The sequence below is a fragment of the Triticum aestivum genome, chromosome 4D, assembly GCF_018294505.1.
Source record: "Triticum aestivum cultivar Chinese Spring chromosome 4D, IWGSC CS RefSeq v2.1, whole genome shotgun sequence".
In the NCBI taxonomy this organism is placed as follows: Eukaryota; Viridiplantae; Streptophyta; class Magnoliopsida; order Poales; family Poaceae; genus Triticum; species Triticum aestivum.
Window position 1 is genome coordinate 93,937,978 of NC_057805.1, and position 16,315 is coordinate 93,954,292.

Sequence of the window (16,315 nt, forward strand, 5' to 3'; positions counted from 1 at the left end):
AGCATTACTATCGTTGTGATCAAACCCGTGTTATTGCAAGCCCGTGCCATAATTGCTTCATACGTCGATAGATATGCTCCCCAACATCATGCTTGATTGAGCTGTTTTCCATCGTACTTTATTTCCGCTGCTGTGTTTGGGATTTGTTCGAAACATTTGAAAGAATTTTTGAATCTCCCATTCACCCCCCTCTCGGTCCTAACAGTAACCACCAAGGGGATTGACAACCCTCTTGTTTGCGTTGGGTGCAAGTATTTACTTTTGTGTGTGCAAGTGCTATTTCACGAGGCTCTCTGTGATTCTCCTACTAGATTGATAACATGTGTTATTAACTGAGTGAAATACTTATCTCTACTGTACTGCATCTCCTCTCATATTCGAGGAAATCCCAACACAGCTCACAAGTAGCACCCATCCACCCGCAGCTAGCTAGCGAGCTCGCTCGCCGCCAGCTGGATACGCCTGGATGCACGTCGTTTGAATCGTGTGTGGATCCCCGGCCCCGGATGCACCCATCTTCCTGGCCGCCCGCAGCCATGGGCGCGTTCGTCTCCTTGTCTGCCCGCAGTTGGTTGCACGCCCTCTCCATGGCCACCGCAGCCAAGGTCCGTTGTCTCCATGGCCAAGCTGCAACCGGCCACGATGATGGCGTGTTTGTGTTGAAACCAAGGGGTTTGCTGGAAACAGATTTTTATTTTGCTGGATCCACCCACCTGTTTTGCTACAACCCCCTTTCTTTTTTGCTACCATCCCCATTCTCTTTTTGTTGAACATCTTCGTTTTTGCTGGAACCAGTGCCCCAATTTGCTGGAACCAGCTCTTGGATGTGCTACAAGGTCGACGCCTTGCCGAAGAAGCTGCATCCAGCGGCGAGGAGGGTTGCATCCAACATCATTTGATGGGGGGAGTTGCGACTTGTACACCGGAGCTGGAACCGACGACTGGAGGAGCTGCAAGAGGGGGGTGGCCGTTTTTCTGATGCGTCTTTTTTTGCTGACTTTTTGTTCTATGTTGGATCCGGTGTATTGTTTTGCTGGAATTGAGATTTTTTTTGCTTCATTGGCTCCACAACTCTCAGATGCTCAGGACATTTTTGCTGGAAGCGGTTTTTGATTTTGCTTCAACCCACCATCAAAGTTTTTGGGATGCATCGTTGTTCTTTTTTGCTGGAACCAACATTTGTTTTTGATGCATACGAGAGGTTGCATTATGCTGGAACCATGTCCCAAATTTTCTCGAAGCGACATTTGTTTTTGCTGCATACGAATTTGATGCATATGAGAGGTTGCATCGTACTGGAACCACGTCCCAATTATGCTGGAAATGACATTTGTTATACTGGATGCAGAGTTGCATCAACTTATTTTCGGACGGCGTGATGCGACGGCGACGAGCTGCAATCGATGAAGACGGCGAACTACAGGGGCGAGACTGTGAGTGCGATCAGTGAAGAAGTTTTGCAGCGGCCCACAATAGAGATGCTTCAACAAAGCAACATTGCGGCAATGGCGACGGCGAGCCACGGTGAACCTCGGCGATGTACGGCAGGGAGGCGTGGATGGTGGCCGGAGAGGACTATCGCAGACCGTAGAGACGGGTCAACCGCGCTGCGCATCTGTGACTGCAACTGCCATGAGAATTTGGGGGAAGAAATGGATCGGTGGACGGTTGCAGGGGTGGAGGAGAGATGCGATCCAACGGTGTGTGCGGGTTAAATCGTATGGCCGCGCGGCGACCGGTCGAAAGTTCGGGCCGGTCGACCGACGCCTAGTAGTGGCCTAAACCATAACACCATCACAAACAAATATCAAAAGAATGAACCAATCTGTGATTGGATGGCTAGGTGCATAGTGGTATCCCTAGCCTATCAAGATTCAAATCCTGATGCTCACATCGATCCTGAATTTATTTCATGATTTTCGGCGATACGCGTTTACTGAGAGGAGGTATTCCCGTCGACTGCGAGGCGCATACGATGACTTCGTAAAATGTCAAGTTGATATGCCGACTTAGTCTTTCGAAGGTGCTTGTAGAAATAGTATGTGCGTATCTGTGTTTATAGGGGTGAGTCTATATATATATATATATGTATATATATATATATATATATATATATATATATATATATGCGATTGCGTTTGTACTGTGTTAAAAATAATAAAAATATCAAAAGCCTGAACTGTGTTCACGTTCCAAGTCTGCAAACAAGCAAAGGCCGTTACCCATTGTCATCGGGTTCCAGAGAAGAAAAGTGCCCTCGAGAGCGGACAGGGCTTGCCTGCTCCCGAGTCGTACTCCCATCCGTGCTCCCAGCAAATCCAACGGCGCACAGCATGCCGACTTCGTTTCCTTCGAGACGAAAAAACCAACCATCGCTCCATCCGTTTCCCCTAAATTAAACTGCAATAACGATAGAAAGAAAAAGAGGAAGCAAGAACCAGACGGCTCGTGCTTCATGCATCTCCCTGGACCCGATAGCGCTGCTTATCCGATGGTTCAGGGAAGATTGTCCCAGCAGCCCAGAAGTGAGCACGCCGATGCAGTTCATACGGCCAGGCCAGTTGCCCCTCCGCCTCGGTTTTGTCTTTTTGATCACCACCATCGTCACACTAGTCGCCAGCGACCGCTTGACTACGGACAACAGGGAGGTCGTGCTTCTACCGGACTGGGAGGTGTTCGCCCTGCTATGCCCTCGCGCCGCCGCAGCAGGTAACACGGCGTGCACGTCGTCTTCGTCCCCGGAGCAGGTGTTAGGGAGGCTGCCGGTCCAACCGCCGTGCGTAGGTCTGCGTCATACCCGCGTGGCACAAGCTGCTCCGTGCGCCGTAGCTGCTGGTATACTGCTTGCCGGAGTTGTCGAAGTTGGCCGCCATCTTCCTTGCACTGCCGGGCCGCCTAAAACCCCAACATCTGTGTCCTGTACATGTCCGTCGTCCCCTTCCATCTATCCTCAAGCGCAGCGCTGCGACACACAAGACCACACCGATCTCCCTACGCAATAAAGGTTCCATCAGTCGTGGTGCAACTCTCCAGCCAACTCCGGCCAAGGCTTCTAATTTATTCCACATCGGAAGAGCATGTAGAAGAGGCGCTTCTGATTTCTCCCAATCGATCGGTGTTGCCAATTTATGGGTCGCCTGGTATTTTCTTGGTTTTTTATTAGAGAAAAACGGATGGAGAGGTGGGGCAACGCCCGCAACGGGGCTGGTTTTTTCTTTCGGGGGAAACAGAGGCCGCGGGCTGTGCGTCGTTGGATTCAATCGGAGCATAGATGGGAGCACGACCGGGGGAGCAGGCAAGTCCCGTCCAGAGTGGAGCAGCCTGCTGCAAAATGATACTCCTTCTGTTCCAAAATATAAGAGTATGGGATGGAGGGAGTAATATTCAAATCACGATGTTCCATTTTGGAATACTACCGTAGCGGCCAGCCAAGGATGAAATCCAGCACGGGATAAGGAGCGCGCGCCGTGGACTGGACTCGGTCCACACCGCCACGGCTCTCGGCGCGTCCGCTAACCACCACTCCCTGGACCCACTCCGTGCGCCGAGCCCATCCCCGCCGTCCGCGTGGTCCAGGTCAAACACACGCCCGAATCTCGGAGCGGAGGGAGGCGTTCGAACCATTCTTCTCCTCCTCCTCCCCGCGGCGACACAACCACGTCGTCGCGTCGCCGACGACCCCACCCACCGAATCGCGCCTCTCCACCGTTCCCGCCAACCGCAAAGCCCCCGCGGCCCTTCCAGAGGCTTCCAGAAGGATCTCTCCCGGGGACGGCGCGCGCTCGGGGGACCCCCCTTCTCGAAGCGCACGCATTCCCCGTCTCCCGCTCGAGATCTCCCAGGCCGGCAGGCCTCGGAGCGCGGAGGGACGCACCGCGTGATCCGCGAGGAGGGGGAGGCTTCGGGGAGGGAAGATGGCGGTGTCGGCGCTTCCTCGGACGATGGACGCGCTGACGCGGCGGGCGACCATGCTGCGCGACTCGCTGCACAAGAGCCAGGGGAACACGGACGGCATGGTCGCCATCCTCGGCTCCTTCGACCACCGCCTCTCCGCGCTCGAGGCCGCCATGCGCCCCACCCAGGTCCCGCTTCCCCTCCTTCACATTCCACTCATCCCCGTTTGATTCGCATCCACTCGACTGACGTGGTTCGCTTTTCTCTTGGGGGGAAATGAAATGCAGGTGAGGACGCATGCGATCCGGATGGCGCACGAGAACATCGACAAGACGCTCAAGGCCGGCGAAGCCATCCTCGCCCAGTTCGACCTCACCCGTCGGGTACATGAACATCGACCCGCCGCAAAATTTTCAAACATTTTACCTGGATGTGTGTGGTGGTCAATTTGCTACAATCTTTTTTGTTGGAAGACGTCTTATGGATCTTTCGGGAACTGAAATGTGCCCAATGAGCGCCTGGTGGCTGCAATGATTAAAATTTGTTGCGGTATTTAATATGCGTTTTGTGGGGTATATAAACTACCATGTTAAATTCAATCATCACCGCCGTCATTGAAACAAACATGGTTTTCTTTTATTCCTAAACAAGATAATACCATTCGTACATTTTTGTTCTTTGGATTTGGAAGATCCAGTGAGTGATATAGTTTGGTACTTTTAGGTCACATTAATTTGGGTCACTGTAGATGATTGTTTCATCTCTTATCAAGAGTTGTCATTTCTAAGATCATCTTGTTATGTGAAAATGGCAGCGATTTCTCGCAGAAAGAGAAGGAATGGAAATGATAGCTATCTGAGCTCATTGCGAACATGATTGTTTGCAAAAGGCTTTGATTTTTGGGAACTTACTAACTTTGTGTAAACATTGCCTTCAAACTTTAGGCCGAGGCAACGATATTAAGAGGTCCCCATGAGGATTTGGAGAGCTACTTGGAGGCAGTGGATACGCTGAAAGGAATCTCCCGCTTCTTTTCCTCGAATAAGAACTTCAGAAGCAGTGAAGGAATTCTGAATCACGTCAACGGTCTCTTAGCGAAGTCTTCTCTGAAGATTGAAGAAGAATTTAAGCAGCTGATGACTACATACAGGTAAGATAGTCATTCTTATTGCAGACTCATGCCAGAACTACATTCATGTTCATTTCTTATGTCGGTAAAAGAATGTTGTCTACGATGGTTTATCTGTTCTTTCAGCAAACCAATTGAGCCCGATCGTCTCTTTGATTGTCTACCCAAGTCTCTGCGGCCATCAAAAGACGACGAGGATGAGAATGCTAACCAGTCTGACCATCCATCCAAAGGCTTGGAAACTGCTGTATACAAGATACCGACACTAGTTCCTCCAAGAATACTGCCACTCATGAATGACATAGCCCAGCAGTTGGTTCAGGCTGGAAATCAACAGTCATGCTACAAAATTTACAGGTAGGTTTGGATTATGGTATCCAAATCTATTTCCTTTTTCTACTTCCTTTCTTGATTTCCGTCCAGTGTCTCCTGACACCTGAGTTACTAACACCATGTGCAAAGTCAAGTTAAATTTACCCTCTTTCTTCAGAGAGTCCCGTGGTTCAGCACTAGAGTCGAGCCTTCGCAAGCTGGGAGTAGAAAAACTTACTAAAGATGACGTGCAAAAGATGCAATGGGAGGCTTTGGAGGCTAAGATTGGAAACTGGATACAGTTTATGCGTATTGCGGTGAGGGCCCTTCTGTGAACAGGCCAATATTGTGTGTGCTAGTTTGGACTTAAACAAAAAATCATCCTAATATATTATGCTTTTTGAACAGGTTAAACTACTACTAACTGGAGAAAGAAAAATCTGCGATCAGATTTTTGAGGGTGGCAACTTTAACAAGGACCAATGTTTTGCAGAAATGGCAACAAATAGTGTCGTGACTCTTCTCAGCTTTGGAGATGCTGTTGCAAAAAGCAAAAGGTCTCCTGAAAAGCTGTTTGTATTGCTAGACATGTACGAAGTAATGCGTGAACTTCAACCGGAGGTATTCGGGGAGTAATTTACTGTACCTTCCTTCCCAAATGCTTAATTTCTTCTGCTTGCAGATTTATTTATGGGGTTCCGTGTCATTGTTGTTTTCATTTCAACTTATGCTATGATGCTTTTGGTGAGCACTACCAAATTTCATCGCCGTCTTTGTTTGAACTTGTTATCAGATTGAGGTGGTTTTCGAAGGAAAGGCTTGCTCTGAGATGAGAGAGGCTGCATTGGGCTTGACTAAGCGCTTGGCACAAACTGCTCAAGAAACCTTCGCTGATTTTGAGGAGGCAGTTGAAAAGGATGCTTCAAAGACTATCGTTCAAGATGGAACTGTGCATCCTCTGACAAGCTATGTGATTAATTATGTTAAATTCCTATTTGAGTAAGTATTCCCCTCTTCATCTAGTAGTCAATTTATGCATCTGTAGAACAGTAATTTCACGAAATCCGAGTAAGATATGCTAACCATGATGAGTTAACTCTGGGGCAATATGTTTATATCCTTCAAGAATTATTCTGAACTTCATCTCCACTGAAGAGAAAATATGCATAAAGCCTGTCTGCTAGTGGTCTTAGAAATGATTTTCATTGCCAATATCGTAGCAGGCAGTCCGTCGATAACTATACAGAGTTGTGAACAAGAAAATAGTTTGCATATTCACTTTCTACTATGTCTTTGGCTTGCATTTAGTTGTTTTGCATTAGTTTATTCATTTGACAACTAAGAAAAAACTAATTTATTGGTAGCCTTCCTGCTACTGTTATTCAAATAGCACGCTAACAAATGTTATTTTCATATGAGCAGTTATCAGTCGACGCTGAAGCTTCTGTTTCAGGAATTCGAAACTGGTAATGAGACAGAATCTCAGCTTGCTGTTGTTACTACGAGGATAATGCAAGCACTACAGAATAACCTAGATGGAAAATCTAAACAATATAAGGATCCTGCGCTAACTCACTTATTTCTTATGAACAATGTTCACTATATGGTTAGATCTGTTCGCAGGTATGCTTGTTATTTTTGCTATAGATAATGCATCCTAGAATAATCTGGCAATCTGCTCACTTAGTGATCTATTGTGTTGCCACAGATCAGAAGCAAAGGATATACTTGGCGATGACTGGATTCAGAGGCACCGTAGAATTGTGCAGCAAAATGCCAATCAGTACAAACGTGTTGCTTGGGCAAAGGTTAGTGGATCATCGAACCCTCATCATATCCCCTTTCTTTTTGGCTGCATGATGTTACATGTATGGATATCTTTTCCTTACCACGATAGTCTTTTTAACTCTTTGCTGTTAGTAATTCCTTTGCGATTAGCATGGTAGTTTATGTGAAAGCAATATGGAGAGTTACCTGTTTAAGATATCACAGTTTGTTGGCACTTATGAGAGTATAACTGTTGTGGACACCATAACAACTATGTCAACGTCGGCATTGACTTCCAAAATCTGGCATCCAAGATAATACCGTCAAGGAGGAATGCGGCTAGGAAAAGAGTCTGGCCAGAACTAGGATTACAATTGAGGGAGAATTAGGAGCTATGGCACATTAGGAAGTGTTGTCATATTAGGAAAGGATAAGGGACCTTATATCTTCTACTACTACGTCCCATAATGTAAGACGTTTTTTGACACTAGTGTAGTGTCAAAAAATGTCTTACATTATGGGATGGAGGGAGTATTAAATTGAGTATGTATGACTCTCTCCAGTTTTCTGTTCTATATCCTCTCTATTCTCTCAATCCTACCACCATAACTTTCTCACCAGTCACCACAGCCCGGTGCGCTGGAATCGGCCTGAAAATCTAGACACATCAACGTTGTGCTCCACCTGCCTGCATTTTGGTGTCAAGTTGAGTTGCTTACATCCCAATAGGAATTTTTGTGAAGCCAAACCATAGTAAGAGTCAATGTCGGTGGATTCCTTTTGTAACTCTAGTACACACGTCGTCTTACAACAAAAACGACAACAAAGCCTTTAGTCACAACTCATGGTTCTGGCACATGGATAGCTAGTTTCCACACACCCCTGTCCATGGCATTACAATGGTTGCTAGTATCTATCTTTGTTTGGCAATGTTCTCTTCCATGTCCTGTGCTTCAGTAATTAAGATCATTGCCGTGCTGTATTTACATGATTGGACATATCAATTAACAGTTGAATGCTGCCTCTGTTTTATTTCTTTCAGGTTCTTCAGGCACTTTCCGTACAAGGTGCGCCAGGCAGCACTGGTTCGTCGACACCAGCAGACCTTAACAGCAGCGGAGTTTCAAGAGCTGTGATCAAAGAACGGTCAGTACCTTGGCAGTTTGGTTTGTTGCTTGGGATAATCATGATAGAAGAATCATTAGCCCTAAGACGGCTTTTGCCATGGCAGGTTTAAAGCTTTCAATACGCAATTTGAAGAACTTCATGCGAAGCAATCTCTATGGATTGTACCTGATCAAGAATTGCGTGAATCGTTGAGGCTTGCTATAGCTGAGGTTCTGTTACCAGCCTATCGATCTTTCATAAAACGTTTTGGGTACGTCACCGCACCAATCACTTTGCATGATCTCCTATTGATTTTTGGTTGTTGTGCTGAACTCCACCCATTAGCTTCCATTGAATTGATTAGTCGGCTATATCACATGATTGCAGTTCCAGAATTACAAAATTACCTCTATTTTGTCTGTCCTCTAAAGCACCTATCATTTATGTTGACTGACGGGGTGGCCCCCAAAACTTTATACTTTGGAGAACAACACTTCCTTAATCTTCTCCAGGACTCCGTTCAACTTGGAATGATCTCAGCTGTTCTTATATACTTCCTCTGTCCCAAATTATAAGATGTTTTGGTAGGCTAAAATAGCCTAAAAAGACGTCTTATAATTTGGGACAGAGGTAGTACTTAATAATAACTACTGTGCTACCAATTTTGCCATGCAGCAATGTTGTTGGGAGCGGCAAGAATCCGCTGAAGTACATCAGATACAGCCCTGAACTGGTGGACAAACTCCTGAACGAGTTCTTTGAAGGGCAGCAATATGGTGAGCCGAAGCACCAACATCGCCTGTAAGGTCTCTGCGGCATTAAGACCCAACCCCGCAAAGATCCCCGTCGAAGCACACAACTAACGATCCCTTTGCACAGTAGCAGCAATGCTGATCATCATATATACTACCAATATAGTGACCACCACAGAAAAGAAAAAGGGCTTGCTGTTTCGTAGTCTCAGTGGCTCACATGGCAGGCTAACACGGTGTAAAGGCATCGTTCTTCGTAATATCAGCCTTGTTCTCCATAATATATCAGATGTTGTTCTATCGTGTTAACCCTTAGATTTCATTACTTTTATGATTTCTACTTCATCGGTGTAGTAGATTCATCTTGCTCTCAATTGCAGCAAGATTTGTTCTAATGAGCTTGTTTTTCACTTGTTACCTAGTACTCAAATCCAATAACCATTGCATATCTCGGGGTTGGCGACACCCATCAAGTTTAGACTTACTTGGGTACACTGATATGTTGGCTTGGTCCTTCAGGTGTTATCATAGATGGCAATTCTAATACAACTCGTTTCCGATCCACGACTCGGATCTGAATCCCTAGTTATGTGAACAGAGCATGTATGATGCAAATGATACCTAGTGCACATAACATATAACAGATAACAGCAGAGACAAATACTACAATTAACATTCCAGACGGGCACAATCAACCAGGGTACATCAGACGGAACACACATTCGATGAATGTGCTAAAGGAAATTAGTAAAGCATGAAATAGCTCACGAATATATCTCTGTCTGCTAGTAGCATTCAGCGACACAATCAGCAGAAATAGTGAGGTCTAACATGACCAACGTCAGGCCAAAGCAAAATAAATAGACCATATAAAGACTGCAATTTGAGCAACACTTGTCTTATGCATCAACATCTTAAGGTCGCCAGGCAAATAAAAACCAGGAACTCCGACAAAAAACACACAAGCCAAAGACCCAAAACAGTGCCTTGCACGTAGACTGCAACATAGCACCAACCATCTGTTTCCCTGGAATCACGTTCACCTGGTAGAGAACTCAAAACCTCTTTTCAATCTTCCGCAAACACCCGGCTTCTCCTTAAAAGTTGCAGCCACGAAGAGCAGCGGTGCGCGTGAATGGGTCCCCTGTAGAGAAATCAGACCCTGCTTTGAAGTTGAGCAACCACTTGTCTTCCCCTGCTTGAAACACACTCTCCAAGAGCACCAGTGAGCAGTCTTTGCTGGCCCATTTTGCAGCAAACAGAGGTTTCACCTTGGAGCTGGCCTCTGCCATTGAGGTGAAGCTCCCCTTGGTGAACACGATCACCAGCTTTGTCAACACCAGTGCGCTCTCCAGGACGAACTTGAGGAAGGAAAGCTCGCCCCGCTCCCCTCGGAAGCCGTAGAAGACCATCAGCTTCATGTGTGACTGCACGCATTCGATAGCGCCAACCTCCTGCCAGAACTGGTTGTTGAGCTTGCCAGTGGGCTCATAAGTTTCGTTGGACTGTAGATTGGTCAAGTAAATCAGTGAGAACTTCAGCTCATCTCAAAGAAAGGACGCCGATAAGTCCCAAACGTTCGGGATTTGCCCATGGCAGATCAAACATTTTTTGTGGCAATTTGTATATGCAAGGGGTGGCAAGTTTAGTTGGTAAGCATGACAATTCCGCCCTTAGTTTGTTTTTTGACAGAAAATTGTTGTGCTTGTCAACTAAACTTGCCATCCTCGCGTCAACTAAGTTGCCATAAAAAACGTTTGATTTGCCATGGGCAAATCCCCGATTCGGGATTTATCATCTCTGCAAAGAAAAGCTACAACTTTGACTCTAGATGGAAGCATTATCGTCAGCAATATAAATTGATGATTGCAAGTGCACAAAGATGGAAATTGATGCCAAAGTAAGTGATAGTGGTATAACCTCAAGATGCAGCCTCTCGACGTTGGGAAAGCATCTGAGGAAGCTGGGCAGCATCTTCGCAACGTTGCGGACTCCAAAGCACACTCTTACGCCGAGGATCTTGACGCTTGGGACCATTGTGCTCGGACTCGCCGTTGTCCCAGCCTGCAATGCACCAAATTTCCATTTTTCAGAGACAACTTCACATATTTACATTGGCGAATCGAACAAAACACAAAGTTGAAGGTGTTGTATGCACCTTGATGACGGTGTTGCCGATCTCTAGGCTGTGCCGTTCCGGGTCCAGATAGCCAACCAAGCTTAGTGCAGGGGCATGGCCAATATTGACCCTCCTGGGCAAGCCATCGCGGACCGTTGCTGCCCAGATGATGAGCCTTTCGAGGTGCGGGGCGTCTTTCACTGCGATGCTCAGATCAATGCTTTCGATGACCTGCACGCAACGGAGGCTGCGGCTGACGAGGAGTAGGTGTTTCATCAGCATGTTCACTTGGATGCATAGGATTTCCAGCACGGGGCTCCTGGCGAGGATGAAGTCCATGTCCTCCCTCCTCAGGATCTGGACGCAGCAGAGGCCGAGTTCGCGGAGGTGTGGGAATGACGCGGCGCGCGGGAGGATCCTCGTGTCAGGGAACTCGAAGACGCCAAGGTACAGGCGGGTGAGGGTTGCCATGGCGAAGAAGGTGGGAGGGATGCGCATGTTGAGCGGCCACGGGCGGTTGACGAGGACGAGTTCCTGGACACCCTTGACGGCGAGGAGCTGGAGCCAGCGGGCGAGCAGGTCCGGGCACTTGTCCAGGAAGCTGCAGATGAGGTGGACGGAGCGGAAGGGGCCCGGGTGAGCGTCGAGGATGCGGGTGACGGCGGAGGCGACGCGCTGCGCGTCCGCGTGCGCGACCTGCAGGCCCGAGCCGGTTTGGACGGGGAGGAGGTCGGAGTCGACGAGGACGAGCGGCACGGAGCGCCAGACGCCGCGCCAGCGGCAGGAGAGCGCGGCGGTGCGCGCGCCGTCCTTGACGGGGAGGCGGGAGACGATGTCGCGGAGGAGCTTGTCGGGGAGGCCGCTGATGCGGTCGTCGCCGCCGTCCTGGGGCGGGGGGAGGAGGGCGGAGAGGGCGGCGTGGTTGGAGGCGACGGGCGGAGGAGGGAGGACGGAGTGGACGCATGAGAGGAGGGTCACCGTGTGCGCGTCGAGGTTGGGCGTGTACGCGCCGATCTGCCGCAGCATGGACTCCGCCTCGGCGCCCATGGGGAGGGGCCGCACACGGCTGTCCAGGGCCGCCGCCGCGAGGCCTTCCTGGGGCGGCGCACCGGCACACCGCGGTCCATGGGAACACCTACAGCGGTGTCCTGGGTCCCCGTGATTCATCGTGACGGGTGGCGGCCGCTGCCGGAGTGGGTGGAGCGGCGGACGAGGGTTTTGGGATTCGGGTTTCGAAATGTGGAGGCGGGGATGGGAGGAGGAAGCCCGCTCTAACGGTGAAACACTAGGAAAAAAAAGGGCCATTAGTCCTGGTTAAAGAGAGTTTTATGAAGTTTTTTTGAATTTTTTTGCCGATTTTTAAAATTTTGAACTATTTTAATCTCTAATCATTCTTCATCACTGCTCAATTTAATCTCTAATCGCTGATCATCCCTCATCATTCCAAATCATCTAACTTTCCGGACGGTCATCCATCCTCTCACTACTCCAGCCTGAGCATGCTTAACTTTCGGATTCTATTCCCCTCGTTTCCAAGTCTGCATTTGTTGTTTTCCTGACAATAGTAAGATGTCAATCCTATTAACCCTCACGAGTTTAGCTTAGAGCATGAAGTCACACGTTACACTGTTTGAGTTTGAAACTATTATTTAAAAAACAATAATTATTTAATAACACTAATATTTCTTGAGTAAGTAGTTTGACCAGATTTGACCAAAATTCAAAAAAAATGAAATAATTAGTAACACTAATATTCTTGAATAATTATTTAGTAACACTAATATTTCTTGAGTAAGTAGTTTGACCATAGTTTGACCAGATTTGACCAAAATTCAAAAAAATAGAAATAATTATTTAGTAACACTAATATTCTTGAATAATTATTTAGTAACACTAATACTTCTTGAATAAGTAGTTTGACCATAGTTTGACCAGATTTAACCAAAATTCAAAAAAGCTGAAATTTGAGCATATCTTTTTTTCCTTTTGGAATTTGAGGATTTTAAAAAATTGCAAACAGGCCGTAGGCCGTCAAAATCGGATGCGGATTTTCGTTTTGAACATTTTGATATATTATACGTTTTTTCGACATCGTATGCAAAAGTTATAGCCGTTTTACTTTTTCATGACACTTTTTTGCAAAACATGTCCAAATTTAAGTTTTTTAATTTTCCTAACTAGTAGATGTAGTAATATAACTACATCTCAAAGGATTTTATTTTTTGAAGATTTTATCATTTTCTTTTGCTTTTTTTTTTCAAAACTGAAATGACGATACAAGGGGGGGGGGTAGAGTTTGAGAAATGGGCCCTTTAGTCCCGGTTTGAGACACGAATCGGGACTAAAGGGCATCGCACCCTTTAGTCCCGGTTTGAGACACGAACCGGGACTAAAGGGCATCGGTCTAATCTTAAGTCCCGGTTTGAGATACGAACCGGGACTAAAGGGTGCGATGCCCTTTTGTCCCGGTTCGTTTCTCAAACCGGGACTAAAGAGCCCATTTGAACCGGGACTAATGCCTTCAGTCGCTCGAACCGGGACTAATGCTCACATTAGTCCCGGTTCGTAATGCAACCGAGACTAATGTGAATATTGCACTATGACCAAAGCCCTGTTTTCTACTAGTGAAAGTGCCACCCCGGCAAAGCTACTCATACACTTGCTCGCGAGCCCCACCTGCCAGGTCGATTCACCTCACCGTTTCCTTCTGTTGGGGACCCCGTGGGCCGTGGCTTTGCTTTCTTCTCCCTCCATCCCTCCTCCTCCCACCTATTTCCTTGCTTTTCGCCTCCCCGGCAACATACCCTTCTGTGATGCGGGGCATCTCATGGCTCACCCCAAGTCCTCGACCTCCTAATGGACCCATGACAAGGGCACACGCATGCGTCATACAAACTGAGCTGACTTCCTCTTCGAACTCCATATGCATTTGAATTAAACATGGCTACTACCTCAATCTGAAACTCTATGTGTGCTTAGATATGAAGGAATTAGCACCGAAAAGACGTTAGGAGAAAGCCAAGTCAAGGAGCGAGGAGTTGGATAAGGAGTCCCCAAGGCAAGAAAGTGTCCCAAGGCAACGCCATGGAGGAGACTAGCTTTTGTGCTGTTCATGGCAACGTGACTAGCTTTTCCTCCAAGAAAGTGAATATGAGGATACATCCTGGTCTTCGGTTTATTTTGGTTTATTTTGGTCACTTGACCTTGCAAGCATCATATGGGTTGTTTATCTTACTGTAACAATTTTTTCGTCACACAATTATATTTCGCATAGCCTAGACTTTCTAATAATCAAAGTAAAATTTGTTGTTGTCCCTATCCACCCTCTAGGTCCATCTTGATCCTTTTAGCAGGCGCACCAAGTTGCAACCTTCTGGAAACCTCGGAGGTACCCCGGAAGCTTCAGGCCACCACAGAGCTTCCAACTTGCCTGTGTGTGAAATGGGATATGAGCTCGTCTAACGTTCCTCACCTATCCACCCCTTCGTGGCCAATCCATATAAATCGTACCCCTCTTACATGTAGGATTGGTAGAGCATTAGAGACTTTGGTCAATCTATATGTTGATTTCCTACAAATGCACATGGCTGGTTGAAGCTCTCTCGTGGCAATATAATCTCAATTTACTATCATTCCCAATGAGGAGGAGGAGGTGAGTGTTATTGCGAGTGTTTCTTTTGCATAGGGGCTTTCACAAGTCTTGTCTAAATAGACCATTTTGGTTCCACAAGGATCATGAAGGCTAAAGACAAGTAATTTACTGGTGAAATAATTGGTTTAAAGTTAAGGCTACAAATAAAGTACATAAAAGTAAATAACGAAAATCAAATGTTAGTTTTCCTGTAGTGGAGAAGTTAGGTGCGGAGAGGTTTGATTCATGATGAATAGTCAATGTGTCAGTGCAACTGTGACGTGAAGTTGCCTATTGATGTGACTTTATCTCTTTTATTCTATGTTCGATAGACGTGTCACCCTTAAACAACCAAACTCATGTTGTCGGGATTGTCGACTCTATTCCCTGCTCCCGTTACCATCAACGATGGTCGGCTCAACAATTAAGGTCGTTAGAACAGACCAATGCTCATCATGGCTTCCCACACTCCTTGTAGTGTCTTTGATCCTTATTTTTACCAATACCTGTAACTTAGAGGTCACGTGTCCGCTAAGCAATAAGTGGAGTGTCATGCTATCCAAAACATCCTCTAATGGCCCTTCACGGTATCAGTATTGGATTGTGGGGCCGTTTCCCCAAGCAATTGGGGGCTATGAGTACCTCTACGTCCCTGTCAACAAATTTACCAAGTGGACCAAAGTGGAGGTCGTCAACAAGGTCACTACGACTACAACAATCTAATTCATCCGGGAATCGTGTGTCATTTTGGAGCTCATAGCTACATCATCACCGACAATGACACCCAGTTCATTAGCGCCGCATTCACCGAGTACCGTGAAGAGCTCGGGATCAGGTTGTGTTTCTCTTCCATAGCTCAGCCGTGCAAAATGGGCAAGTAGAGCGAGCCAACGTGTTGATCCTGACAGGGTTGAAAACCAGAACTTTCAATATAAGCTCAAGAAAAGTGGCAGGCAATGCGTTGATGAGATCCTCTAGCGTTGTGATGAATCCAGACGACTACGAGAAGGGCCATGGGTGAAACCCCTTTCACCCTCATCTACAAGCGGAGGCAGGTAGTCCTTCCATCTGGGCTCGAATCTCCATGTGTTCAAGCCTGTGTGGAGGAATAGAAACAACAAAGGAGGATTGATGACATCCATATTTTTTAGGAACTCCGGTGTCTAGCACAAGTTCACATGGCTCACTACCAACAAGAGCTCAGACGCTACCATCAATGCCACATTTGGTCCCGAATGCTCGAAGCGAGGGATCTCGTCCTCCATCGCACCCAGACTCGATAAGGGAAGAACAACCTTTCGTCAATGTGGGAGGCTCCCTTTTTGGTAACCCATGTATCAAGACCAGGTTGCGCATTGCTGGAAATGGAAGACGACGTACCAGTTCAAAATGCATGGAACATGAAGCATCTTCCCACGTTCTAACCTTAAAGAGATGAGATAAAGTAACCGAGACAAACATGCGGGTAAATGAAAGTACACTATCTTGAAAAGGAAGTCCTAAACAAAAGCTACTTGGGGAGTGATCGAGAAGTATTACTTGCACATGAAAGTAAAATTCCATGCCAATGGGGGTGCTCTAAGAAAAAGAAGGAAGAAAAAGGC

General features: G+C 46.9%; 2 protein-coding genes across 2 annotated transcripts; one reads left to right on the plus strand and one right to left on the minus strand.

Moving 5' to 3' along the window:
* The first annotated feature begins 3,593 nt into the window (after nt 1–3,593).
* Nucleotides 3,594–9,259, plus strand: LOC123096440 (exocyst complex component EXO70A1). The gene is made up of 12 exons (XM_044518185.1): nt 3,594–4,082; nt 4,182–4,277; nt 4,839–5,044; nt 5,150–5,380; nt 5,514–5,652; nt 5,744–5,956; nt 6,129–6,334; nt 6,758–6,958; nt 7,044–7,143; nt 8,145–8,248; nt 8,334–8,480; nt 8,885–9,259. Exons 1-12 carry the CDS (start codon nt 3,915–3,917, stop codon nt 9,012–9,014), a joined length of 1,941 nt encoding a protein of 646 aa, XP_044374120.1. The 5' UTR covers nt 3,594–3,914; the 3' UTR covers nt 9,015–9,259.
* A 344-nt stretch (nt 9,260–9,603) lies between these two features.
* LOC123096441 (F-box/LRR-repeat protein 13) lies at nt 9,604–12,350 on the minus strand. The gene is made up of 3 exons (XM_044518186.1): nt 11,120–12,350; nt 10,882–11,025; nt 9,604–10,466 (listed from the first exon to the last, which is right to left on the minus strand). Exons 1-3 carry the CDS (start codon nt 12,245–12,247, stop codon nt 10,059–10,061), a joined length of 1,680 nt encoding a protein of 559 aa, XP_044374121.1. The 5' UTR covers nt 12,248–12,350; the 3' UTR covers nt 9,604–10,058.
* Between the last annotated feature and the right edge of the window lie 3,965 nt (nt 12,351–16,315).

Coding starts and splice junctions, on each gene's coding strand:
- LOC123096441 (XM_044518186.1), bottom strand. CDS start 12,247: ATGAATCACGGGGACCCAGGACACCGCTGTAGGTGTTCCCATGGACCG. Junction 11,026..11,119: donor TCGGCAACACCGTCATCAAG/GTGCATACAACA, acceptor GGTGCATTGCAG/GCTGGGACAACGGCGAGTCC. Junction 10,467..10,881: donor TCGAGAGGCTGCATCTTGAG/GTTATACCACTA, acceptor ACCAATCTACAG/TCCAACGAAACTTATGAGCC.
- LOC123096440 (XM_044518185.1), top strand. CDS start 3,915: ATGGCGGTGTCGGCGCTTCCTCGGACGATGGACGCGCTGACGCGGCGG. Junction 4,278..4,838: donor AGTTCGACCTCACCCGTCGG/GTACATGAACAT, acceptor TTCAAACTTTAG/GCCGAGGCAACGATATTAAG. Junction 5,653..5,743: donor TACAGTTTATGCGTATTGCG/GTGAGGGCCCTT, acceptor CTTTTTGAACAG/GTTAAACTACTACTAACTGG.